The sequence below is a fragment of the Temnothorax nylanderi genome, unplaced genomic scaffold (assembly GCF_030848795.1).
Source record: "Temnothorax nylanderi isolate EJ_2023f unplaced genomic scaffold, tnyl_v1.0 TNYL_tig0018_pilon, whole genome shotgun sequence".
NCBI lineage: Eukaryota > Metazoa > Arthropoda > Insecta > Hymenoptera > Formicidae > Temnothorax > Temnothorax nylanderi.
In genome coordinates this window covers 2,011,314-2,038,633 of record NW_027249080.1, presented here as the reverse complement: position 1 = coordinate 2,038,633, position 27,320 = coordinate 2,011,314, and the positions used below count along the sequence as shown (strand labels likewise).

Here is a 27,320-nt window from a genome sequence, read left to right as displayed (position 1 = left end):
CATCGAGCTAACTAATCACAAATTTTTCTACACGGATTTTAAGTTAACAATTTGTTTAGCGATTGTTTTATAAATAAAAAAACTATCTTGTAATTTGATAAAATTTGTAAGAAGTAACCAGAAAGTAATGGCTCTCGAGTTTAGAAGAAGGATTGTGCGTTGATCTCGATTTTTGTTCTTCATGTATGAAAAACAAGCAGTAGCAGAAGATTTCTCGCGAAGTTACGGATATTATCCAGTTTCATAAAAGCAGAAATATGGATCTCTTGCAATTTACTTTCGAGTTTATTATTTTTTTAACAATTGCTTAATAGAAAATAACGTTTTTTTTCCGTATACATTCCGCGTCACGTTGCTCTCTAAGGTGTGTGCATAAAACGACATCGAAAGCAGATAATCCAAATACAATTAACTAATTAATATGGGTAACTTGAAATAAGTAATTTCAAAAATGCGTTATATGTTTTTGCCGTAATATAATAATCTTTGTGTAGAAATCTCTTTCGGTAAAATGTATCGCATATTGACTCATGCGGCTGTATGCCGGCGCGCGGCGCGGCGTTCTTCAGTAATATCGACTAACGATTTCAACTACCAGATGGAACCACCAGAACGAAAATTGCTCTCAAGCGTACGGATCGACCGCATTTCTGTTGCGTTGAACGTTCAGCAAATCTCGGGGTCTCAAAGATCAAATTGCTCCAATGTTATAAAATCGTTTTCCTGAAATCCAAGATACATTTATGAACCCTAATTCTAAACAAGTGACTTAACATTTCAAAAAATGTCAAAACCTTCAGAGGTTTTTGTTTATCTATCTATAACCATATATACTCCGATTAATGGCGATTAATATACGTGCCAAATATTGATAGATCAGTTCGCATTTCACGGCGACATCCCGTCTCCGCATTGAAGCGCTCAATTATTCCGTCCGCGCTTTTATCGCGATCGCTTTCAGAAAAATCCTCCACGAATATCGGTCGCTTTTTTTTCGCCGGCGCGGCGCGGCGCGGCGCGGCGCGGCGCGGCGCGGCGCGGCGCGGCGCGGAGCGGCGTTCTATTTTTTCTCTTCTACAATTTACAACGACTACAACGGGCAACGGTCCAATCGACCACGGTCGTGTTCCGCGGCCGGAATAAAACGAACACAAGGTCCTCAATGAACGAAAACACTCCTCGTCGAGGAGTGTGGTCGGTCGAGCACCACGATGCCTCGCTGTGTCGCCAGTCGCCGTAAGAAACGGCCTCTTGGACTTTTCGCCGCGCTATCGCGGGTTCTCTCTATCGCCGATTATTACTTTCGAGTTCGAGGAAGCCGCGCTTGAATCATTCGCGTTAATTCGACGTTTCTCCAACTTTTCACTTCTTTCTTTTTTTCCCTTCTTTTTTTCTTCTTTTTTTCCTTTCATTCCGATACGCGCCACGTAGATATATACATATGTATATACATATATACAGGGGGCTCTCGGACTTTAATGCCTCTCTTATTACCGCGCGCAACTATTGCAGCCTTCCTAATGAACGCCGTAATTTATAATGCGCGGCGGCTGCTTTTGTCGGTTTATTGGGCGCGGAAACCGGGGACTTCAAAGGCCTCCCCTTATCATTTATGTGTCACACGTTATTCGAACGGCTATCGCCGGGTTATCGATCGTCGAGGATTTTGTAATTCGGTTATTTTTGCGCCCGCAAATTAAACCGCGTGTAATTGCACGATGCCCGATCTAGTAATTAAACGGACAAGGATCATCAATTAGTATTAAATGTTCCAATATTAATAAACCAGCATTTTAGCATTCGGTTAGATTTGATAATTACGTATCACTTATTTTATTATTTAAATTTAAATCACCAGTTTGCCTCTGTGAGATTTCAAGTGAAGATTTTTTTCGATATTAAATGTGAGAAAATGGGTAGAGAATAGAGAACGATAATGCGATTTTAACGTGTACGCAAATACATTAAAATCGCATTACCATTTAATGTACAGTCGTTTTATATTATTAAAGACAAATCAATATCTTATTACGGATTCAGGAATATTGTCGAAAGAAGGGAATTCTCGTCGGGCAACGGACGATCATCGCTGGTCCCGGGAGCTCGTCCCTCTCTTTCTCTCCCCGCCTCTTTATCTCTCCGTCTTTTCTCCGGTGCAACTTTTTCTCGATGTGAAATAATTGACGCGTTTCTCCATCGTGGCGATCCCACGAAACGCGCGCGCATGTATAGATCCGACACACACGGGGAGGGGAGGGGGGGGGGGAGAGAGAGAGAGAGAGAGAGAGAGAGAGAGAGAGAGAGAGAGAGAGAGAGAGAGAGAGAGAGAGAGAGAGAGAGAGAGAGAGAGAGAGAGGCCGTGAACATCAATGCGTCCCTCCGCGATGTGACAGACCGCATGTCCGTCGTTGTCGGCCGGGGACAGAAGGAGAGAAGGCGGAGTTCACGAGCGGTCGAGTGTTCGAAATCGAGAATACATCCTCGCGACGACAACAACCGCGACGATGGTGTGGGAAGGAATCTTAGTTGTAATGCGGACTACGGCGAGCATTATTTATTAATAGCAAACCCGATGATGCGCGCGCGTATACGCGCGTGTATGCGTGGATATTATGTGTGGGTACCACCGGCACGAGGGAGTGGCGTGGCGGAGCGCCATGCTAGAGCGAGCGCAACAGCGGCAACAGCACGATGAATCGTGGAACGGATCCCTCATGCCCCCTTCGCCCCTTCCTTTCCATCTTCCTCCTTTTCACATCGTCCTCTCTCTCTCTTCCAGCTCAGCCACTCCGATCGTTCCGTCCTTCTCGTTCTTCGCGCGGTCCTTTGCCGTCCCGCTCGCTCTTTCTCCCTCCTTTCCGCTTCGCGTCTTTCTCGCTCTCGCTTGCTCGCTCGTTCAGCCTCCCTCTCCTTCTCGGCCAACACATGGATGCCGCTCTCGCGCGCGCACCCAAGGGACGGTCCGCCGTTGTAGGAGAGTGGACGAACGCTTTGTCGGCGCCCGCGGCCGAGATCAAACGCACCGCGGCCGCGGCCGCTTCCTCCTTTCCCCCGCGCCGTAACACGACCAAGGCTCCCACCGTCCGTCCGTCTGTTCGTCCGTTCGTTCCTCCGCTCCGACCTCTCCGGCCGTAGTCTCTCTCCGTCCCCTACCCTGCGCGCGTTCTCTCTCTTCCCTTTTCCCACCCGGTATCATCCGGCGAACCTTCGCCGAGGCCCGAGAGAGCCCAACAAGCAAAACCGACCGACGCCGGTTGGCCGGCGAGCGGCGAGCGGCGAGCGGTGAGCGACGAGTCGCTCTCCGCAGTCCGCTCTCTCTCCGCGCTCGCTCGCGGCAAAACTGTATTATAGGCATTATAGCCTTCTCCGTATCCTGTCCAGCGCGTCTCGGGGCTCGGGGGCCCCCGTGCATCTCGCGGCCCTCTTCCCGTTCCTCTCCTCAAATCGTCCCCCTCGCGATAAATATTTACCTCGCCCTTTTGACGCCGTTACCGTCTAATCGACGCGATCGCGCGCGTGACGCTCGATTCGGTCGATTCGATCGATTCGATCGACATCCCGATCTCCGATCCGCGTGACAAGCTTCATATCCCCGCGGATCTAATTAGCGACCCTGACATCGCGAATACGCGGCGTCCAGCTATCTATATCTCCTCCTTTCGCGGCCGGATAATTGAAATTGACGTAACATCGTCGCGTTCAATTTCCGATACGTCCGAGACAAATAAGCTCGACTTACATTCGTTCGCCAAGGGATTAGAGATTAGAAATACGCTGATTGATGCGACTAATATGAGATCGAACGCGAATCCGAGTTATAATCGGTTTCGGTTCTTCTTTGGCGCTCGATCTGACGCACAGGTGAGATCACTGGCGAGATCAAAGCGCTTGGGCGAAGCTGGAGAGAAAGGGAGAAAGGGAGCAGCGATTGAGTTCCTGATGGTGGCACAAGACGCATCTGGAAATAGTTTATTATTAATAGATGACTCGAATTCAACACCCGCGGACAGATAGAGAGAGAGAGAGGGGGAGGGAGGGGAGAGGGGAAGGGAGAGAAAGGGAGAGAGTTTGTGCCCGCTGCCGGCGTTATTTCGAGATTAGTCTGTACCCGCGTTTTTGAGCTGCGCGTTTTATTTCCCCTCACCGACGAACAGCGCGGGTTCGTGCGCGGGGCTCCTCTTCCCCCTTGGTCCCCTTCTTGCTTCTACCCAGGCAGGCCGCACCGAGCCACCATCCTGGCTCCCTCCGATACCCCTCGCAACCCCCGCTCGCTGGTTGCCGCGCCGTTTCCCTTTTGCCTCTCGTCCTGCCATCGCCGCGCTCCGCTCCGCCGCGCCGCTCGCCGTTCACCCGGCCCTCTCTGCCGCCTCTTAAAAACGAGACTTGCCGCCGACTTTCCGACAAAGGAATAAAGAAAAGAAACAACTAGCCACGCTACTCGGCTGAGGATGGCACGGCAAACCGTACCGCAACGCGGCACGGCACAGCATGGCACGGCACGGCATGGCAAGGCATGGCGCGGCACAGCGTAGCGTGGCATGGCGGGTAGAGAGCCTTTCTGTATAGGGAGTGTGAGAGGGATGCTTCGGGCCGACCGTCCGCCGACCGACCGACCGACCGGCCGGTCGTTCAGTGGCGTCGCCGTCCGGGGACTCGTCCTAGGAATTAAATAGAAAATTCCGAACGGTGGAATTGCGCCGTATTTATTTGGTTCTCTCTCTTTTTCTCTCTTTCTTCCTTCTCTCTCTTTCTTGGAGAATCTGTGTTGCATCCGCAACAGGGATTCTGTCGTTACTCGATTCTGCTGTTACGTCGGGTCTGTACGATTCGTTTTAAGATACAACTTCGCGGATATATTTAATCGAGATTAAATGCGTGTTACTAAAATAAACGGAATAAGATTTGATTTTAATGAAGAAAACAGCGTCTAATAAATATAAATTTAAAAAATTAAGAAAACGTATTCATGCATTACTAATCGTTGTCACTGGGTAAATTCTTGAAATAGAAAAATCTGTAAATCGTCCTTAACATCGTAATATTTTAATATTTCTCTTTTTGAGAGTTCGGACAATACACCAGTATTAATCGAAGAAATTACCTCTCAGTGAAATTAACCTTCTTCAAAAAAAATGCGTATGCCTACTTTTGAAAATTATTAAAAACGAAATAAGTGCAACACGTATAATTTGATTTTCTCAATCTTTATTATTCGTTACGCGAGAATTCAAGAATAGATGGATTAATAAAAGGTATAGGTACGTTTTGAGATTAAAGATTTATTTAGTGTTTTATTTTTTGAAATCATATTACGCCGTAGAACGTGAGAAGGGACTGACGAGGGACTATGTAAAAGCATAGAGGTGTCAGTATATATGTATCTCGCGACGTATAATATTTAATTTCGCGCTTACGCAGTCAGCGCGGGACGTTGCATACAAAGGGGGCCTGTCGTGTTTTTGTCCAAGTTAATTGTTTCTCTTTTCTTTTTATTTCGATCGAGCGTGCTGCTAACAGTAGCGCACGGCACGTTAGTAGGACGTCTACGGGGGGGGGGGGGGGGGGGAAGAAGGAGGTTGCTGAAGGATGAACGAGAGATGGAAGGTATCCCGAAACACACTACACCCAAGCGACTCAAGCCCCGCGAGACTCCTTCCGCGCGGCGACGCCTATGTTTCTTCTGAAACACCGCTAGGAGATAATAGCGTGCGGGTACAGTCTCCAAAAAGAATATCTCCGATTTGACACGGACGGACTTTCCGAGTGGTATTGCGCAGCACTCTCAGCCGCGAGAGCGGTTTCGGTGAAGCAATGTAAATAAAGAATGTGTCCCGACGAAAAGAAGAAACGCGAAATCGGAGCGCGCATTTCTCTAATTTGCCTGTCACCCTCCACTCCCCTTTCTCCCCTTTTCACCCACTCCCTTTTTCTCTCTCTCTCTCTACCCCCGTCGCCGTCTCTCTCCGTCTCTGACTCGTGATTCATTGAAGCGTCGAAACAACACGACCGCGCGTTTGTGAACGATGACGCGCGTGTGTGTCGTCGACGTAAACACCGAAGTGATCTCAATGACGAGGGTATCGATTCGTACGGCTTACGGCGGAAATAGGCCGGAAGTGTAGGGTTTCCTCTTTCTCTTTCTTTTTAATAACAATCCGCGCGATTAAGTTTCCGCGTGCGTAATTTTACACACGCGGGAGGAGGAATCATTATTTACCGCGCGAATATTCCGCGCGGGACGATGGCAAAAAAACGAATTCAAGCTTTTGGTTATCGATTCTCAAGTACCGCCGTTAAATTCGGGCGATTACTCTAACGCGTGATTACTATAATTCAGGTCACAATTTTTCGAGATAAATAGCGTCATATTTTATGTCATGGCGCTACGAGAAGTACAATCTAACTTGATTTTTCTTTATCGAGCATTGTAGTCGGTGGAAAAGCTGACAAAAGCATCAAATTAATAAATAAAACAATAATTTAAAGAGAATACCTGTTGGTAGTTTATAAAGTATTTATATAAAATTCTTTTTTATGCGTCGAGGATTAAGGACACGGAAGAACTTTGTTTCCGATATTAATATTTGTTGTCGCGTTTGATAAATATTGACACAATGTTGACTAATCATTGTTACATCAGTGATAAATCATTATGATACAATTTATATATAACAAATTTGGTTAAAAATAAAGATTACGTACAATACAGATATTGTAACCTCTCGAATAGCAATTAGATCTGATAATTACTTTATGCAATCGACAAAAAATTGGTACATTCGCGCGGAAGAAACGCAAGGCATACATTCCGCGTCAGAATCATCGCGTAACAAAAGCGTCCGTTCGTTTCTCCAGCCTCCAGTAAATTTCGAAGATAGTCAAAGAACGGTTCGCCGCGACGTCGAACGCGCGATAAATCGGCGAGTTCAACGAACGCAACGAGGTCGGTTTTCGGAAGGCAGGTTCGATTTGACGTGCCGGAAGATAACGGAAATCGATTGTCGCTCAGCGATCGTGACGATCGGCAACGAAATTCGCGTTAGCCTCCGAGATTGACGGCACCGAGCGTCGGATCGGCGCGGCGTCGGCGTCGTCTCTTCTCGCATCTCGAAACTCGGAGTAACCGCGAAGCTGGTCCTTCCTCGTCGTTAAGCCTGTCCCACGCTATTTATAAGTGATCGATGAGAACGATCGAGAGAAAGCGAATCAATCGAATTAATTAAATTACGTTGTACTCTTACAAGGAAATATCGTCTTTACAGAGAATCTTTTTATAATTGGCGAATTAAAGCTAGAGATTACTCCAATGAGTTCAAGTTCCAATTTATTAGCTGTTAGCTCGTTGCATATTGGTTTTTGGGGATGTTGCGTGGAAATGAGAGGAAGAAGGATATTTTTTATACAGGAGGAGCGCACGAATTAAAAGAAATTCGTCGCGGATGCGGCGTGCGTCTGCAATTATGTGGACAAAGTACTGTTATAGTTCTGGGTCGTGTAAACGGGGCTTCACACTTCACACCGCGAGATTCTTGCAGGAAGACGGCAGAGCGCTGAACGCTGGCTCTCTGGCGAACGGGTATGCAAAGGAGAAAGAGAAAATAAGAGAAGAGAAGAAGAGAAGAGTAGGCTGAGTAGGTAGAGGTTGAAGAGCCGCCGTGCCGCGCCGCTCCGCGGTCCGCGCCGCGCGTCTCCTACCTTCGGGGGTCCGCGTATCCTCGGCTCGGCACTGGCCGACCAAGCCAGGCCGACGACGAAGCGAGGAATACGGGCTGCGCCACGCTGCCAGGCCGCCTGCCTGCCTGGCTGGCTGGCTGGCTGGCTGGTATGATGGTGGCTGCTGCGACGATGGTGCCGTGTCGACAGTGACGATGGTAGTGGTGGTATGGCGGTATGGCGGTATGGCGCGCGGGTAGGTAGGGGAATTACGGGGAACGTGCTTTTAGGCGAGGACGAGCGCCCGTAGTCGTGTCCGAACCGCGGTGACGGGCGGGTTTCTACCTGCTTGCGCGGAGAAAGAGGAGGTGGAGGAGGTGGTGGAGGAGGAGAGGAGGTTTTTTTCTGTGCCTCGTGTCCGCGCTTCGTTTCGCCTCGATGCGCGAGCGGCAAAACCGCATCGTCTTCCCGGCACTCCCGGCAGTGCCGCGCGACGTTTCCGAGTGAGTGCCGACTGCCCGCTGTCGTGAGAGGCACGCTCCGCGACGAACACGTGCGTACAGTGTGCGTCTGCGACGGTGACGGCAACGACGCGACGACGGCAACGGCCCTACCTATCCGTTCGAAAAATTTTGACGGTCCGTACGTAAAGTCGAGCCGAGTGCGCGTTTGTGCCTCTCGTATGGTTCACGAGGTTCACGAGCCGCTGCCGGATGACAGATCGAGCGCGGGGTGCGGAGAGGTGCGCCTAACCGGAAGTACCGAGGGAGAGGGCACGGCGCGGCACGTACCGCGACCGCGTATGCATCCAGGGCGCAGGCCGCGGCGGCGTGTCGGTAGTTACGGAGGAGGAACAAAGTGTGCCGCCGATCCCGAGAGCGGGGAGCCCAAGTGTAGAGGGATCACGGCGATCGTCGCCCGCACACACGCACGCTCGTACGCACGCACGCACGTACGCACGCACGCATGAAGGTCCCATGGCTACCGGATTGGTAAAGTGGTGGCGAGCAAGGTTCCTCGCTGGCTACAGACCCTTTTCTGGTAATGATCGTTCCTTCCCTTTCGGGGAACGCATGCTGCGATATTGAGACTCTCGGGCTGCACTCGAATCGGCCCTGAAAAAGGCGATAGAAACCCACAATGCTGATTCAAGTTACTGCTAATTTCTCTTATTAACAGTTTTCGGATGAATCTTTAATTTTAACGAGCTCTGATTACGGCTAATACAAACAATAAACATGTGAGACCGCGTACACATGATACACACATCTTGTTGGCTTTATTTCAGACATTTAAAAACTACGTAGTTACGCGGTTTCTCTCATGTGACGGTGAAATAATATTGAATTAAACTCTCCCTGATTGTTACGAACAATTATAGTTTATTAGCTTGATAATCTGTTCGAGAAGCTCATGCGGTATTTGTTTCAAATTATTTGTATAATTATATCTGCCTGCTCTAACTACGACATGCCGTATATCGTGTTTACGAAATGTTTCCTAAATACAATGATAACGCGATTTAACTGTGAACTGTGAAGAGCGAGAATGATTATCACGCAAACGTTTGTCGCAAAACTCGATAAAACCGTCTTAAAGAATTCTGTACACAACAGATTCGCGGAACATATAAATCCCTGAATCAATGTTTAACTTTAATATCATTGAAATTTTGGTTGTTTCAATTTGTTTCGCCTGCCAACGAGATTGATTTTGTTACGATAAGTTTCCTTTTAAGATTAGGTATGCCCGGGATTGAAGTACGTATATACCTGACGAGAGATAACCCGAAAGAAAACTGTCATTTATAAGTGAACTACTCTTCAACCCATTTTCTTATCAGGTACATTCCTAGAAAGCAGATAGAAACGTAAGAAAAAAGAAAGCCTTCGAAATTAAATTTTTAGTTACGGCTTAGTCCCGACTCCTTTTTAGTATATGTAGTCTTGTCGAAGATACGCTTGTTTCCCATTTGCATTCCATTGTATATCTCTTGTTAAGGTTTTAAGCAAATTTCCCTCAGGTCAAAACGACTTTCGGATATACCTGAGAAAAACCAGGCAAGCCGTTAAAGAGCGATGGTTGGGGCGGGGGGGGGGGGCGGAGAGGGGAAAAGGTTCAACGGAAAAGCAGTGTAGAGAGAAAAAGAATATGATTAGCGCAGCGGTGGCGTTTGAAAGATCAATCATGCTGCCGCAAAAGAATGACCGTCGTCAGCGGTGGATAATGCCAAGATGTTATCGAGGCGGATACCACGTGGTCTTACATCATACTTTTCTTAGCTTTCGGCCTGTGTGTCTATAGTCTATACCTATACGCTTGTCTCCGTAACGCGTCGTTGAAAATAGCGCGGAAATTGCGGTGCGTGCGTTCAGCGACAACAAAATTACTCGAGGCTCCTTCTCATCCACGGTTATCTAATTTCCCGTCACGATTTCCATGAATCTCAATTACCAGATAAAAAAATTTGTTAATTTACATGCAGCAATTAACGCCTTTTTAAAATGATTATAATATAATATATGAAGATAAATGTCTTACAAACTTTATTCAATAATTTATATTTTTAATATATATTAATAATTATTATTTCTATTATATTTAGCTTTATGAGATTTGCTTATAACGATAACGTGAAAGTCTGAAAGGATCTTCAAAGATTGAAATGTACGGAACGGCCCACGAGTCTCAATATAAATACAGCAATTGCGTTCTGATATGATTATTAAGATTTAGATTGTAACGCATCTCTTTTTCCGTATTATATACAGGCACCATTTGAAAAGACAGATTAACGATCGCTCGTCAAGCCGCAACTCGCACGAATACTTATTCGTGAGTTTTTCGCGCGTGATGGTAGCGGGTATCGAATGTCGGAGGTGGATTTGTGCTCACCTCTTACGCATACATACGTAAAACGCGAAACCGCGTACGCGCCGAGTTGTCGAGTATCTCTGTCGAGTCCGAGTTTAACAGCCACGTCTATCGCACATCCGCGCTTTGTGCCCGTTAGGTGGGACGAGTTTACGGCCCATTACACAATGGTTGACGATAAAACCGAAGCTCGCGATTCAGGACATAAAAGCCGAAATGCTATTCAAGCCGAGATGCCGGACACGCGGAACGAGATGCGGCTTGACATCGTCCTTTTCACCCTAGAGCTGACGTTGCGTTCCTTATACAATGGATCCTGCATTACAAGTTCGATGAAAATGGATAGCGAGCACAGTACAATACGATATAGTAAAATTCGATCCAGATGTAGTCTGGAATCTGCTTAGAATCGTACTCGTAATGCGATATCAAGAAACGAAAAATATAATTTTTACTTCTGCAATTCCTCGCGCTTGCAATTAGATGTTTAACTTTAAATCCGTTCTACAAATTCAATATATCGTCGGACAACGGAAAAGAGCTCACGAAAAGCAAGAAATATAGATTAAAATTTAGTACGCGAGGCTCCGTTTTCGAGGAAAAAAAGAAAACTTTGAAAATTGTCGTACCACGTTGTAGTTCCTGTCTGTTGGAAATCATATTTGATATCGATCGCGAAAGCAAACGCGGGAATTTTTCCATTTTTTTTTTACGAGCGTCGAGATCCTCGTTCTTTGAAATTGTGAAAATCGGGATTTCACCGCTCGCGCCCGCGCCGGTGAAAGATGCGTAAAACCTCACGGCATTGAGATTCGATGGTTCTGGTTAGAATTCCAGCTGCTTCCCCCCGGTTATACCAGTCACTGAAAGGCTTCCTCCCCGATGGAACGCCGCGCCGCGCCGCGCGACTGTCGGCGCGGAGAAGCGTAAAAATACCGTCTGTGCACCAAACACGCCACCGGTCGCGGATGCCGCGGCGCGTGTTAAATGCCGCCTTTTATTCGCTCCTCTGCCTCTCTCGCAGCTCGCAGCTCGCAGCCCGAGGGCAGAAATCGCGATCGTGCGCGACGGGAAAGCGAGCGGGCGAGCTGGAGAACGGCTTCCCGGATCGCGTTCCCGGCTCGCGCCGCGCCCAATCCCAATCGCGCGTTTACGCGTCGATATACAATAAAACGATCCCGAAAAATCATTGCTCCGCTTAAGATGGAAAAGATAGAAAAGAAAAACGCGACGAGTCTAATCTTGGTTCTCTTGTACGCTACTAGAAAGAGAGAGAGAGAGAGAGGGAGAGAGATACGGAGTTGCGCAGGTCGAACAAAGTTTCAGCTGCTTGTGCATCCTCGCATAACGAATCTTCCTTGTTACCTGTTCAGTCGTAGGGACCAATACGGAGGGTAGCGATTCCGAGGAGTTGCTCACGGGCGTCCCGACGGCCTGCAACGTTTCGTCACCACCGACGACGGAGTCGCAACCGATTTTAATTTCTCCCGTGGAGTCGCCGCCAGTTGCGCCCGATAGTACGAGCGTACCTGCAGGACCTACCGGTAACGATGAACAGCCTACTTGCGGCACAACGAAACAGCTTAGTTTCGAGGTGAAATATTTTTATTATTTATATATCTTGGTAGGGAACGAGGGAACGAAATGCCGTTGTTAATACTGTCCAGTAAGATATCTTGCATAAAGATTGCATTGTTCGTTACTTATTTTTAATTCGCGACAAATGTTATTCGTGTAACGATAATTTCTTATTTTGCATTTCTCCTTCATGTTTTGTTTTCACTTTATAATTCACTTGATAATGTTAATTAATTGGCGAAAATTGATAGTTATTATCAGTTAAATTAATGAGAATTCCCAAGAAATTATATAAATAAAAGAGAAATGTACAATGACTGTAACATACTTTCTTAACTGCACGTATTATTTCCATGTTATCTAGACTTTTTTTTCAACACGCTACAGTTGTGCTATCTGCTATCCGTAATTATTAGAGTCACGCACCCGATATTTTTTTCTTTAATCCGAGCGACCTTGTTCTCGTTGCAGGAATTCGAGTGCGACGTGTCGGTCGCGGATGGTGACAGGAGGCGGCAGGAGTTCTCCTTCACTCTGTACGACTTCGACGGGCACGGGAAGATCACCAAGGACGACATAGCTGGTTTGGTGACCACCATTTACGACACGCTAGGCGCCTCGATCCAAGTACCGCCGTGCGGCAGTAAGACGATCAAGGTGAAGCTGACGGTGTCGCCGGATCAGCGGGCCAGCAGCAGCAGCAGCCAGGCGCCGCGCAATGCCGCCGGCACCTGCCTAAATGCCACGCAAACGCCACAGGCCGCGACGCTGCCCGGTCACCAGCCCAACCCGTCGGCGTCGTCCTGCTGCCATTTGAAGCACGCCGCCCCGTGCAGCCACGCAACAGCGGCCACCGCTACCGCTCGGCATGGCGCGAGCAGAGTTCCTAGAAGGAGAAGAGTAACGCGGTATCGTTGTCAGGTGAGACCTACATTCCTCGTATGAACCACGTTGCACATGCATATGTGCGCCGGAACTCGGAACCGCGAACCGCGACCGGCCGTCCCGACATCTGAGCCATGCGCGCGATACGCCGCAGTCGGGATGCCAATCGCGACTCTCGGGATTCGGGAAGGTATAAGAACGAAGAGATAAATGCGCTTCCTGCGAGCGTTTTCTCTCGCGAGATTTTTGATAATAATTCACGTAATCGTCAAATTATATTACGAATTACTTTCGAAGCTTTTTACTACTTTCGAGCTTATAAATAAAACTTATAATTGTCCGTTTGATGCTTCATAGATGTTGTCTTTACATGTTGAATGAATTAAATATACGAGCTTTTTCGTTTTGCGAAAGTAGATCATATACAAACTTTCTTCAACATTTTTGACACAAATAACAAAACATATTTGCGCCTTTTCCCGTTATTTTATAAATTATGCGTTTATTTAATAAAGCATTAATAGACATAGAGCATTGCGTTGCTCTCGGTACATCATGCTTACGGTTGTTTTACTTTGTTCGTCATTTCGATTTCTATTGCAGACCGAGCGAAAAGAAGTGGAGACCCACAGCGAGGACGACGATGAGAATGCCCGAACGAATCGAGTGCAGCAGGAGGAGCTTCGTAGAAGAGTCGGTCCGGTGCCCCATTTACCATCTCCCTATTCAAATAGCTCGGAGGGTGATGTGAGCGATGATAGTGACACTTCCCCCGCGTTCTCGCCATTAACGCCGCTTCTTACGACGAATCAGAGGAAACGCAGCGGCGCCCTACAAAGGCAACAATTGCTGGAGATTATTCAGGCCAACATGGAAAAAAATAATCTCAGTTTTCACACATCACGGTGAGTTAATTGCGATCAGTTTACAAAATTAAGTTTATATTAATATTTCGTATATTAACTTTGCTTACACATATGCATAATAAATAACTAAAATTCTTCCTCGAATTAGCAATATTTTAATATTCTCGAATATTATAATTTAATTAAAATCCCTATTTTTTTAATCCAATACACTTTTCTTGTTTATTAAGATTCATAAAGCTATATAATGTTTAAAACAGATAAAATTCTCGAAAGAATCTTGGCTATAGATCGAATCTACTTTTTTGTCTGCAGGAAACGACACCAAAACGAACAATCGCGCATTCCATCTCAAAGTCCCCACGTAGAAAACCCGAATCATAATAATCAGGATTGTCACACATCTCTGGAGCCTCGTCAAACGGCCGCGAACTATCACAAACCAATCCGGGAGAGTACTCATCATTCCGTGTCGTTTCCCAAAACGCCGGTCAAATCGCGGTCGGCGAATCTCAGAAAAACGCGGCACGCGACACCGAGAAACAACGCGACGCATTCCTCTCCTCAGACCTACGCGACGTATTCGCAGATACTGAATCGTAATGTGATCGCTCCGACAACGGTCTACAACGACACGCCGCAGCACACCCCTAGCAGCGGCAATACTCACCGCAACATCGTCAACCTCGTGCCCAACAATAACCAGCAAACGGCTAATAATCAGACGATTACCAACAATCACAACAACTTGCAGCGCAACGACGCGCAATTTGTGAATACGCAACCATGCAGCAGAGCGGGCAAGAAGCATCAGCTGAAGCACGCCACGCGGGAGCAGGATCAAGCCCGAGCGATGGCGCAAGTCGTGCGTTGGCTCGAACGTGAATTCTCGCAGAACGCGGTGGCGGCCACGTCCAGCCGAAGGCACGTCCACGAGCACATACATCATCACTATCATCACTATCACGCCGAGGCCCTGGTTTAATCGGCAACAGCCGAAAAAATAAATTCGAGTTTCAAGTTTTTTTTCAACTTGAAACTCGTCACGATACGATCAAGTAAATTTTAGAAAGAAATTCTCGAGGCGTAATTTGTATCTGTTGTTATTTAGGACAATGGCTTAACATTTTATGTCGCGAATGGTTTTTTTAAATTGTACTATAAGGATTCGATATGGCGCGTTTTATTTCCGAGCTCTCGTATATACATATCGTATCGATTATTTTAGGAAATCGTGTACTATGAATTGTTCATTGAATCTCCATTTTGTCTTCGTGAAGGCAAACCAATTCATACATAATTACATCGTTCGAATATATATCTATTTTTAATACGAACACAAATAATGACGCTGTGTCATGTATTTTTCATGTAAGCGACTGAGTTTATCTCGAGTATCGACAAATGTACAGACGTTTGCGGCGCTCATTAATATAATTTTCTTTTGTATGAATTTATAAGCATCGGGATTAGGCAAAACGCGATTGTTTTCACATCGCAAGTAAAAAATGGTACTGCGATTTGCTCAAAGAAACTTTTGTGGAAGACATGCGCGCTCGATGTAAATTACATGTGTTATTTGCGCAGGTTTTCTTGAGCAAAGAGGTATAGTTACTATAAATCTCAGGCTTACGATATACATATACCTACATGTCACCCTACGACAATGACGAAACGTCACCCGATTAGGATCGCAGTTTAGTATAATAAAATATGTATACTATATTCGCGATATTCTCCAGAATTGAGAAGCGATACACGGGCTATCGTGCGCTATGAGGCAAAATTACAGTTTTAGACGAAAGGAAGAAGAATGCAGTCGCTCTTTCTCATTCAAGCGCGGTAAAACTACGACGGCTACCCATCGCGTTGTACATAGAAATATCCCAAAGAGCATCTTTTCAGTATACAAGCGTTACAATTAAGGGAAACGATCTAGAGTCGTAACAAGTTCGAAACGTAAAGACTCCACTACGAATGTTCCTGTATAATCGAAGAGTTGTTATAATTCTCTTTATCGAACGTAGTATTCTAGAAAATCTCAAACGCGACTTTGACGGTGCGCTTGTATACACCCGTACGGCGTACAGTCGAGCAAGCGCGCAATTTCGATAAATAAACGCTTGAATCTCTCATATACAGGGCGTTTCACTTCTATCGGGTCTAGATTTTAGTAATGAACATTTCTCTCGGCCACTCCAGACGAAGTTCTTTCCGGCGGAAATATCGGAGCATTGATGAATGAAGAGCGATTTAAAAAAAGTTTAATTAAGTTTTAGAAGAAATTACATCTTAAGAGAAGAGATAGGTAACAAGCGTTATTCTGCAACTAATCTCGCGTTCGCGAATAAACCTTGATAGAATTTTAACTTCAAGGCTCAGTTTGAAAGATATATAATGTTAAAAATTGAAAGATTGTATGATTAGGGACGATAAAGGGTAACATTTCCGCTATGAAATCTGCCATTGAAGAACGATGCCTTAGCGGTGGTACCCCCTGTATATCTTGCTAGTCCTACATTACGACAAATAAAGCTCTTTCATTATCCGCGAAGTACAATGGATACTTGGAAAGAGAGTGACAATTGAGTTCTTACTATAGTGCCTTGTAATCTAGAACTCGTTTTGTACTCGCGAATATTGGTCCCTTTTTTTTTTCTTTGCAAAAACCTCTTCTTTTTCTTCTACTCGTCGCACGATCGAAGACTGTGCCCGGATCTGGGCAATCTGTATTTTTCGGACTGATCGTTTTCGTCGTTACACCTCGCCGCCAGGAATTTTGATCGTTGAATCGCATGCTATTTATTTACTAACGCGCGAAGGGATACGCGCGTGAACGGAACTATGAAAAATCGACAATACTTCTCAATCGGGTGTCGCAATGAAGAGTATTACGATTACCTTTAGTGATAGCGATCAATATTACTATTAAGGCTAATCTTAAGACTAGATAGTTGACATTGACAGATGTAAGGGTCCTAGATAATTACGTTGCGGGACATGTAATTTTATATATCGACATTTTGTAATCCCCTGTAGATATTTTCTGTAACTTTTTTTTCTATTGATATTTATTAAAACACGTTTTTTATACTATGCCACTCGTATACTTATTTTTACGTGGACTTATGCGTGACGCGACGCATCATCCCGTGGAAAAATCGTTAGGACTAATTAAAGATTCGCGCTTGTCCTTTGATCGATAAGAAACTAAAGTGACTGAAAGAGAAATCTGAATCGCTTATTTACAGTTATCCGAAAAAGAAGAAACGTGGTTTCTGCACGCGGTAAGATAGACGTCAACTCGACGATTTTCAAGTTGATGTTAATTTGTGGTTTTTCCACGTGATTCGCGCCTCGCTGTCGCTTCGAAAGAACGATCACCCGCAATATTTCTGGACGTCACTTTATTATACATACATAACCAAAGGATCTTTGTACAAAACACCTGTGTGTGTGTGTGTGTGTTTGCGTGAATTTTCCGACGCCATCGAGACTATCAAGAGAGCTGCGTGAACCGCAGGTGAAGTTAATACAATACGTATCTCACCCTCTATTCGATCGTAAAATGCTTATCTTACTCTTACGGTTATCCTACGAGACAAAACAACTTTCGTCGAAATCAGAGGGAAGAAACGCCTCCCCAGGGGAGAGAAGAGAAAAGGAGGACGTTTCTTTTCTACGGGTATATAAAAATTCTCGCTACTTAAGAACGCGCGAATCGCGCCGATTCGGCGAAACTTCGGGTGCAAGTAGAGAAACTTATTCAATTTGCGTTTAATCGGTCATCATATCGTTCCCACATTTTTAACGGCCATTCTTTTTTCTTTTCAACGCGTATCGTTGATCCTGCCACGCTTCGCAACAGACGGCTACGTTCTATATTCGCGTCTTTAACAAATATGTCTCATTTTGTAATCGCATTGTAATCGCAGATAAAATTCGAAAGTAAAATCTCGACGTCTCGGAAGGTAGTTTGAGGGTAGGAATAGCCGCAAGACGTTTGCCCTGGTTTGCCCTCCAATTCGCGCATGTGACAGAGTCCTTAATAATGCACGCTTTAATTTATCAATAGTGAGACGCGCCCGTAAAGCTGCAAGCTTATTCCAGCTAAAATTTGAAGAAAAAAAAGGAAGATACGCGTGTTTGCTTATTCAAAAATTTTTACAATCATGATCGAGAGCGGGGAGGAAAGGGGATCCATCCAACGACGAGAAACCGCGCGAATATGTTTGAGAGCAGGAATATGTACACGTTGTACTCGAGGAGGGGGAGAATTTACCGCCACGAGGACGTACAAGTCGAGAAGAACGTAAGAAGACGCGGTGCGAGAAAGATATGATCACTTAGAGTCCTATCGTACGCATATACCACGATCGATATATGTTAACGAATATATACATCGTACAGTTAGTTTATTTGATTACTTTATCAAACCAGCATCCGAAGCACTTATATATATCTAATAAGAGCTAACGTTAAGACACTTAATCGTTACGCGAGTCGAAAAAACGCTCCTCCGTAGCCCCTTGGCATGGTCGCAATTTAACGTGATTTAAACTCGGTCGTCGAACGGCGTGTAACAGTAGTAGTAACATCATCTCGGCGATCTCTCACGTTTCGTCCATCAGGAGCTATCGGAGAGAGCGAGCTTGAGATGAAGGTCGAATACGTGTGAGAACGAAGAGGATTCCGGCAGGCGAGTTTCCCGGCTAGGCGATGAATTCATTTTTCTCTCTGAATCGGGGGAAAAACAATTTCTCGCGCAACGTTGAATTACATTTCGTTAACGCATCTTAGTCGCACTTAATGAGGTCAGGATGAAGAACGAAGAACGATCTCCAGAAGATGCGTGCAAGCGTCGAACGACGCGTCATCGTCTTCATGTTGACAGTTTATGCGTTTCCTGATTGCGGTATTGCACTTTGCTGACGATCGGCGCTTGTACTTTTCCTCCTTTCTCTTTTTTGTTCCTTGAAAAGAAGAAAAACGCGTCAAGCATTCCTAAAGCGAAATCGAGTAATAATAAGACGAGCAAACAGTTCTGCGTGTGTGTATTGTTATTAGAATTCTTTACTTAAATTTATACAGTATGCCTTGTATGCGTATATTTCTCAAATACAATGTGCAATGGACCAAGTATGACAGGATTGATATCTTACTCGTGTATGCGTGTCCCATCTCGAGAATTAAAAATTCCACCTTAACCATTTAGTTATAATTATATCGTATTCTATCTTCTTCGTTTTTTCGAGCAGAGGTCGATATGCCTGTTCTTAGTGTTCTTTCCCTTTCTCAAACGACGTCGCGGGGGAGGGGGGGGGGGTCACGTGTTTGCACTCAACGTATAAGCGCCCATGATCATCGAGAAATAATAAGCGATTATCGAGAGAATTGCATAATTGCATAAATGAAAAGCGGGTGTCGTGTGATACGTGCTAAGCGAATTGCAATGTGTGATCGTCCTAATTTCACTCGGAACGCCACGAAGGAAGGTCCCCTCGGTAGGCTAACACTCGTACGCACAATTTTGATTATCTAATCGCTTTATGTACACGCTTTACGTCCGGGCGAAATCAAGCAAGAAAATAACAGTACTTTAACGGTCTGATGTATAAAATACACATGTTTACACACATATCCCGACACGGAATCCTAATCAAAGAAATCCATCCTCGCGGTCGACGACGTACGGATACTCCGTCGTTAATGCTCGAAGCCGCCGACCTCTTACAACATTATAAATAATCTATCTGCTTCGCAAGATCCTCGTATCTCTACTGTCATAGTGTATAAAAAGAGAAACATACATGTCTCATTACACATTACACGAATCAAACGATACACGTTCTTAACGGTTTCTCCACGGAAAAAAAATACACTGACACAAGCTTGCGTTCTTCGCAACAAACGTACAGAATATAAAATATGCGCTATATTAAAATATATGTAAATTTATATAAATTTGGCGAAATATATAAATCATAACTGTCTTAACATATGATATTAAATGTACACTTCGTCATTCTATAACCTTCGATGAAAAAAAAGGAGATTAAAATTAACACGTATATAAATCAAGATTTATACAATTAAAATTCAAGACTTATCGCTCTAAATAAGTATTGTTTCTTTCTCTTCTCCTAAAAATTACGTCTATATAACTAAAATCGTAATAATGTGGCACCACTCTCTCGCTCTCGCTCTCGTTCTCTCTCTCTCTCTCTCAATCTCTGTTCAATTACGAACCCTGCGATTTTACAACGGGCCGTCGCAAGTGCGAATTGAAAAAACAAACTATAAGCAACGTGCTACTTTCCGCTCGCGAGTCTCTCGCGAATCCTTGATTCGACAAGGAGACAATTCAGGGCACTTCTTTACTCTGCTTGTCTTTATATAGGCGCTGGACCATTTTTACGTGCTATTTTTTTTTTAACAGCAAGGATTCAGCATAATGTACAGAAATGTATTGTACTTCGAAATCCTTTACCGATCGATCGACCGAGAATTAACTCGCGGGATCGGTAATACTCGGGATTGTTCTCGTTTTTTTTATCGACACTATTTTTTTCATTTCTTTGTATCTTACTCTTTCGCTCTCTCTTTCTCTCTGTTTTACAGAATACATATAACTCCTACCTCTCCCAGACATGTATATTTGTACATAGTGTATATCATATCCAATGGAAAGTGTACATTAAAATTAACTGAATCACGTACGGTTCACTCACAACATCAAAAATAGACTATTGCAAGAGTGCATTAGTATGTGACACCCTGTAGATTAGTTATTACTCAACTCAAGGTACCGTTCCCACACATTCCGTGACTTTCTTCCCCTGAAGGAGTCTGAGACGTAGACGATATGTACAAATTTTGTATGATATCACAATATCGCTCGCATAAATCTCTGAGTCTCTTTTCCTTAATTTTTATTTTTTACTTTTTTTTTCAAATGCGACTTGACGAATCAGAGACACAAGTCGTTGATCCCGTATCATTGGACTATAATATTATCGCAGAACATGATACATTTAAGAATCTTGAGATCCGTACATGTATATATTACATAACAAATTGATTGCAATTTTAAGTGGTGTACCACACGTACATATTGCCTACGATACAGACTCGGCTGTAACTGTAGCATAAAAAAGCAACGCTTAAGTTAATTTTATGCCCGACCGCGTGGTTTCTTCCTTGGTGCTTCCTCAGTCGAAACAACGCCGGTGGTAGCGGCCACACGCTTCGGACGTCCTGCTATTTTACTCGATTGCTGTGTGGCTTGAGCAGAACCTTTAAGTTTAATACATTTTAATAAGAAATATAACTCAAACTTCAGCCAATTAAATAAATCTTTAAATTATTTTAAAGTGCTTTATAAAGTTCTAGTTAAACGGCTAAATTTTTGGCAAAATTTTATTTTCTTAACGAGATATATTTAAAAAAATAGCACAGAGATCATTCTTTTTAATGCATAATACAAAACGTTTCGTACCTCCGGGTTTTGTTCTTGGAACCCCTCTGGTGCCATTATTACTTTGCTGCTTGCCGTTCTTCTTTAAATCCAACTTCTTTGTTTCTACATTATTTTTGGTATCCGCTACGGCGGAAACATTGGTGGCGGGATTGACAGTAGTTGTAGTGGTTGTAGTGGTAGCAGCAGTTGCAGGAGCACTAGCAGCAGCAGTAGTAGTGGCAACTGATGTAGCAGCCGTAGCAGTAGTCACGATAGACGTAGTGGCAGCTGCAGCAGCAGCAGTAACAGTAGTAGTAACAAGATCGTTGTCCAAGCCAGATTTCGTGCTTCTGTTTAGCGCTCTCTCTGCTCTGCTGCTGCCTTTCGCGACAGATTTAGCGATCGCCAATGCCTTGACCGATCGTTTCTTCGAGCGACTCACTTTGGATGCTTTTCGATTTCGATCTGTTTCTTCCTCGTCCGTGTCATCATCCGTAGAACTCGCGACACGCTTAGACTTTTTACGATTCGGCTTCTCGTTGTGCAAGCCTTTTCTTCTCTTCAGCTGCGACTCATCTTTATAAAGCGACAGATCCACTGCAAAAACAGAAATATATTACGGTTATTCATTTCATATGTAATACTGTCATAAAGACAATAGACTATAAAATTATTAAACATTTAATTAATAATTGTGTAATATTACGATTACATACGTCCATCGGGATGTTCTTCTGTAACTCGAGGTTTTTCAGATACCCCAGCCTCAACATCGATAGCCCGTTTCAAGATATTTTCTGTACGCAGCAGTTCTATTCTGGTTAACCAGAATTTATGTTTGTCGACCTTGTTTAGGTTCAGATTTGTTAATATACAATCAAAATCTGAAAATTAAATAATAAGATTAAATACATATGTAATATAACAGACAAATGTATAGTATAAATGAAAATGTGACAATACCTATGGTATCATAGAAATCAGGTGAATAGAATTCACCATTGGTTTTATCTTGAGATAGCCAACGTATGCGGATGCGTCTGCTCGATTTGTAGATGTTTTGCATCGCTTGACAAACATAAAAGCTTCCTTCTGCATTCCTCACAGCCAAAAATTCGTTTCTAACAATAAATATTTAACAATTAATTCACACTCACAAATAGATATTAAATCGTTGGAATACTTGTGCAAAATAGGACGCTTACTTATAGAATACGATGAGTTTGTCGTCAGGAGCTTTAGAACCACCAGGAGTCTTGCTGAGATTTTTGACCAGTAAAGCGATCTCTGGCAATGGACTTTGATAGGGCTGGGTTTGAATCCGGTTTCTCTTAGGTTTACTTGCTTCGTCAGTGACTACAGCGGATGCTGCCTTCAAATCTTTCAGTTCTCTAGATTTTCGTTTAGTTGTCTTGGGAGAGGTAGTGACTTTCGCGTCAGGTTTATATGTACTAGTTACTGTCGCAGCGGCATTATCGCTCGATACTTTCAAACTCTGATTTGTGAGTTTTGCCTTTGGAACTTCGTTCTTCACTTGTGTTTCTTCTGGCTTATGTGGAGATTGTTTTATATGTACAGAAGTATTGACAGTTTTGCCGTCTGATTCCTTTGATCCATTATTTACAGGAATCTTCTTTTCCTCAACCTTATTTTGTGCTGGGGGGCATACCGCTGTAAGAATAAATATAATTGCATATAATTATAAGTTTTGCATTTATCTTGTTTTATTCTTTTGTAATATAGGTTTTATAATAACAATGCAAAACGAACAATATTAATTTGACAATAAAATCTTCAAGTGTTGATTCATTACTAGATACATTCCTTTACTTGTCAAGTAAAAAAATGTTCAATTTACAAGAGAGAGGGGAAGGAATAATGTGTAAAATTACTTACGATTATTCAGGGGAAACTCCATTAAAGTTGTTAGCACCTGTTCCGATTGCACTTCGCACGGTTGTTCTTGAGCAGGAGTCTCAGGACTTAGATTGTTGTTCCTGTTGGACTCATTTTGCTTAACAACAGCAGGCACATCTTGCTCGGTTTCGGTTTTCGTAATCTCGACACCGTTCGGAATCAGCTTCTCGGCCTCCGGTTCCTTCTCCATGTTACTTCCGATGTATGGCGGGGTCTGATATACCGAGGGTCTGTGATCCTGCACCAGACTGAGCGGCTGACTGGGTGGCTGTAGCGTGACATAGCTCAGTCCACTGCCGGTCAGGGGCTTCATCGATCCCGACTCTGATCCTGGTACCACTTTCTGTGCCATGGCATTTATAGGGAGCATGGAGCGGCTGGTAGAATACAGCGATGTATCTAGATAGGTACATTGATTTTAGGACAGATGCGCGCTCACTCTCAATCGCAGGAGTAATTTTGTTCCATTTACATGCATAAAATCGAACAAAACAACAAGTGGGAGATTAAATAATCTTTTGCAATTAACTTGTTTACATTAGATTATATTTCGGTGACGTGCCGTTGACTTATGTACAGTTAACAACTACTTATATTTTTATTGTGATTCCTCGAAATGCGGAATCAAGTTTCGCGCGACGACGTTATTCGGACAATTACTGTTTGTGCTCGACGATTACTCCGCTAATTAAGCTGAATACGCTGCAAGTCTCGTATCTATTGCTATTCCCGAACACATCGGAGCAATTAAGAAAACAAGAAAAAAAGTCACATGATAATACAAAGTTTATATAACACAATTATCATCGCGAGTACATTACGGGCACTTTTCTGTACTCCTACAGCGATCCGGGTACCTTACCGCGGACGTAATTCGGCGATGAAAAAAAAAAATGGAAACGCGTTTGTTTCCGTTAATAGTCGAAGAGTGCGAGGCAGGGAGAAAAACGTAGGGAGAGCGAAAGCGAGAACGCGAACGAAAGCGAGCGAAAGAGAAAGAGAAAGGGAAGGATAGAGAGAGGCGAGCGCGAGGAAGCGGGCGCATGGCGAAAAGCGGCGAGAAAATCGCGAAAGGCGGGATACGCGGCGCGAGCGGACACGAGGGGGGCGAGCGGGGAGCGCGGGGGGGGAGGAGGAGGGGGTAATTAAAGGAGTAAACATAAACACGGGCGAATTTTCGCCGCGGGGACGCAGCTGGCGGGACGGAACGCGCGCGCGGCGCGATCAGGCGCGATCGCGACCGCGGCTCGGGAACGGCGCGGGACGGCGCGGCGCGGCGCGGCGCGGCGCGGCGCGGCGCGGAGCGGCGCGCGTTTACCTGTGATCCTCGGCTCCTCGCTGCGCGAGCGGAGGCGCGGGGTGGGGGTGGCCGTGTAACAGGAATCCGTGAGCGCGCAAGTGGAGGGTGCCCGCCGTGTCCGGGAGGCCGACCGCCGACCGCCGACCGCCGTCGCTGATCTGCGACCTGCGTTGCCAACGCACGCACGCACGCACGCACGCACGCACGCACGCACACACTCGGCTCGGGTTAGCTCGTTCGCCCAGACGCTTGGCCGGCACGCAGGGAGCCCCGTCCCACGCCTATCATTTCACGCGGCGTACACGCGCCATAGCGGACAACGCGACGACGTAGCCGACGTACGTGGGGGCGGCGCACACGGGGGGAGCAGCACGGTTAAACACGGCAACACGCACGATCCGCCGAACAACAGAACCGACGAGCAGCGACGAGGAGCTTTCCGCGCTTCTTCGACGATGGCCCTGGCTTTACCAGCGGGAGCGAGCAGGAATGCCAGTCGTTAGATGGCGTCGGTTCCCCCCGGACGCCATGCGTGATTCGACTCGCTCCGCGTCGCCGCGCCCGCCGATTGGCCGACGAGGCCGCCAATGACCGCCCTCGCCAGACGTTAAGGCGCGATTCACAGCGATTAGCGAATACAGCGAATTCACAGCGCGCGCGGCGCGGCGCGGCGCGGCGCGCCGAACGCTCCGAAGTCCGAGTACTCCGAGTTCCGAAACGCCAGTTTCGACGATCGACGATCATGAAAGTTTGCCTAACCTAACCTACGATACACTCGCGCTGACTGCCGTCGAGGATCTCCGATTTGATCAACTAATTTAATAGAAATCGGTAAGAAGTGCGAAGGTGTACTTTTAAATTGATCAAACGAATTTTTAAATCGATTACTACGTTAACTAGTAAATGAAATTCGTATTGCTAAAAGACATGACTTGCCCAAGTGTTAGAAAGAAGTAACGTATACACGTAAAAATATTGAATGTAAATATCTCATACCAATTATTATACTTATGTAATAAATTGTTGAAAATAATTGATATAATTTTGTTGCTACTGGTTAAAGGATAAACTCTTAATTGCTTTTGAGGAAATACTTCCGGAGAATACTTGCATTTCTCTTATTAGATTTTGTGATTTTTGTTTTGCACGTCGATTAAGCATATATTGAACGTGACAAATTGAACATGATAGGATCAAGATGAATATTCCGTCGATCCAACAACCGGGGGCTATGGGGGTGGGACAAATGGGACAGTCGGTAAATCCTCAATTGCCCCAGAATCAACAGCAGGCGCAACAGACGCAGCAGCAACAGGTTCAGCAGCAGCAGCAACAGCAACAGCAGCAGCAGCAGCAGCAACAGCAGCAGCAGCAGCAGCAGCAGACGCAGGACAAGCTCGATAATATCTCCAAAGTAAAATCTCTGGTTGGATCTTTGAGAGAGTCGTTGGCTATAGCTCTCAAAACCGCGGCGCAGACGTTGATTCAAAATAGCTTGGTCGACGTAGGGACTATGAAGGGTATAGAGCAGCCGGATCATCGATTCAACAAGAACATGGAGGAGTTCTACTCCATTTGCGATCAAATAGAGTTACACCTCAAGACCTCCGTGGAGTGTCTGTCCCAGAACTCCAGTTCGGTCCGGTACCTACCAATGTCCGTTATAACGACTCGCACCGACACGGTGAGCACGCAGGAGGGAGCGGCGTTATCCTACCCGCAGTTTCTGATGACGGTACGCGCGCAGGTTGCGTACGCTCGCGAGATTCACGACACGCTCATGTCTCACGCTCGCACGATATCATCCGGGGAATAATCTTAATTTTTATGAATTCTAGAAAAAAAAAACGTTTTCAGGGTGCGGTAAAACGTTTTAGAAGAGACGTTATCGAAGGTGCCACCAGAGCGATCGTTATTTCGTGATATAATAATACGTTAAAAATAGTAATAAGTTTTTTTTACAGAGATGTTATTTAATAAATTATTTGCAAACCGAAATGTATATGTTATCTTGTGTAATTAATGTGTCTGAGAAATTTTATATCTTATATATCTTCAAGTTTGTGGGTCGAAATGGATGAAATTTAATGCTGGGACGATTTAAGTTTTAGTTAGGCCACTTATTTCGAGACGTGTTCCGTCGTATAAATAGGAGTAACATTTTCAGTATAATACTTTTACGGGGAAATCATCGGATTACGATTTCGACCTACAAGCTGCAAAACGTTTAATATGACTTAGAAATTCCATGCGCGATATAAATCATCATTACGCGAGACAATCTCGTAGATCTCGAGTCAATTGCGAAACGTATCGAATGTTCGATCGCGAGTTGCGTGACAGCGGAACGTCGTTAACGTCTCATTAGAGAACGAGACCGTGCCTGAAGGCACGCGTTCCACGACTTCCACCCCCTCTCCCCCTCCCCTGATTAATGTGCCGAAAATTCGCACGTAGCGGGCAGGACGCAGGACGCGGGACAATAAACTCGGAAGCGCGTTTACATTCCGTATACGAGCTATACACGCCACACGGCCGTCGGCGATTTGCGGTCACGTATACTGTAATACTGTATACTCGTATCGGGGTATAGAGTACAGCGCGGAAATGCGACTCCAGTCGGCCCGCGGCCAGGGGGGGTCCGGAAAGGCGTGCAGGAAGCGCGCTACTGTCAGTTGGATTGGTGTTTCGTAGCGGCGCGCCAAGCGATCATTCGAAAAGGAAGGACCACCTCTGTTCACCATATTTGGCAAACTTTCCCTAATATGGTAACGTCTACTTCTAAATA

At 45.2% G+C, this 27,320-nt stretch overlaps 3 protein-coding genes and 1 long non-coding RNA gene across 7 annotated transcripts; 2 read left to right on the top strand and 2 right to left on the bottom strand.

Moving 5' to 3' along the window:
- The first annotated feature begins 7,456 nt into the window (after positions 1-7,456).
- On the top strand, positions 7,457-16,952 carry Nkd (naked cuticle). Its single transcript, XM_071699522.1, has 5 exons — positions 7,457-8,694; positions 11,901-12,121; positions 12,577-13,026; positions 13,594-13,895; positions 14,172-16,952. Exons 1-5 carry the CDS (start codon positions 8,631-8,633, stop codon positions 14,839-14,841), a joined length of 1,707 nt encoding a protein of 568 aa, XP_071555623.1. The 5' UTR covers positions 7,457-8,630; the 3' UTR covers positions 14,842-16,952.
- LOC139768883 (uncharacterized) lies at positions 12,857-14,183 on the bottom strand. Its single transcript, XR_011717447.1, has 3 exons — positions 13,964-14,183; positions 13,554-13,821; positions 12,857-12,991 (listed from the first exon to the last, which is right to left on the bottom strand). It is a non-coding gene; the product is annotated as an uncharacterized lncRNA (long non-coding RNA).
- Positions 16,953-17,246: 294 nt separating the features above from the next.
- Positions 17,247-25,053, bottom strand: LOC139768875 (uncharacterized). Of its 4 annotated transcripts, none has more exons than XM_071699520.1 (7): positions 25,004-25,053; positions 23,212-23,631; positions 22,521-22,986; positions 22,279-22,436; positions 22,032-22,199; positions 21,355-21,912; positions 17,247-21,152 (listed from the first exon to the last, which is right to left on the bottom strand). In XM_071699520.1, exons 2-7 carry the CDS (start codon positions 23,600-23,602, stop codon positions 21,031-21,033), a joined length of 1,863 nt encoding a protein of 620 aa, XP_071555621.1. In that variant the 5' UTR covers positions 23,603-23,631; positions 25,004-25,053; the 3' UTR covers positions 17,247-21,030. The 4 variants fall into 4 exon arrangements, with proteins under 4 accessions (XP_071555621.1, XP_071555618.1, XP_071555619.1 ...); XM_071699517.1 differs by lacking the exon at positions 25,004-25,053 and adding an exon at positions 24,551-24,992; XM_071699518.1 differs by lacking the exon at positions 25,004-25,053 and adding an exon at positions 23,893-24,474.
- A 25-nt stretch (positions 25,054-25,078) lies between these two features.
- Positions 25,079-26,530, top strand: LOC139768879 (mediator of RNA polymerase II transcription subunit 29-like). Its single transcript, XM_071699527.1, has 2 exons — positions 25,079-25,363; positions 25,724-26,530. The coding sequence occupies exon 2, from the start codon at positions 25,731-25,733 to the stop codon at positions 26,346-26,348; it is 618 nt and encodes a 205-aa protein (XP_071555628.1). The 5' UTR covers positions 25,079-25,363; positions 25,724-25,730; the 3' UTR covers positions 26,349-26,530.
- Positions 26,531-27,320: the final 790 nt, after the last annotated feature.

Excerpts from the sequence above, each read along its gene's own strand:
- Nkd (XM_071699522.1), top strand. The coding sequence starts at position 8,631 with ATGGCTACCGGATTGGTAAAGTGGTGGCGAGCAAGGTTCCTCGCTGGC. Across the intron at positions 8,695-11,900 it reads TGGCTACAGACCCTTTTCTG|TCGTAGGGACCAATACGGAG; the intron begins GTAATGATCGTT and ends TTACCTGTTCAG. Across the intron at positions 13,027-13,593 it reads TAACGCGGTATCGTTGTCAG|ACCGAGCGAAAAGAAGTGGA; the intron begins GTGAGACCTACA and ends TTTCTATTGCAG.
- LOC139768875 (XM_071699520.1), bottom strand. The coding sequence starts at position 23,602 with ATGCTCCCTATAAATGCCATGGCACAGAAAGTGGTACCAGGATCAGAG. Across the intron at positions 22,200-22,278 it reads TGATTTCTATGATACCATAG|ATTTTGATTGTATATTAACA; the intron begins GTATTGTCACAT and ends TTTAATTTTCAG. Across the intron at positions 21,153-21,354 it reads TCCAAGAACAAAACCCGGAG|GTTCTGCTCAAGCCACACAG; the intron begins GTACGAAACGTT and ends TTAAACTTAAAG.
- LOC139768879 (XM_071699527.1), top strand. The coding sequence starts at position 25,731 with ATGAATATTCCGTCGATCCAACAACCGGGGGCTATGGGGGTGGGACAA.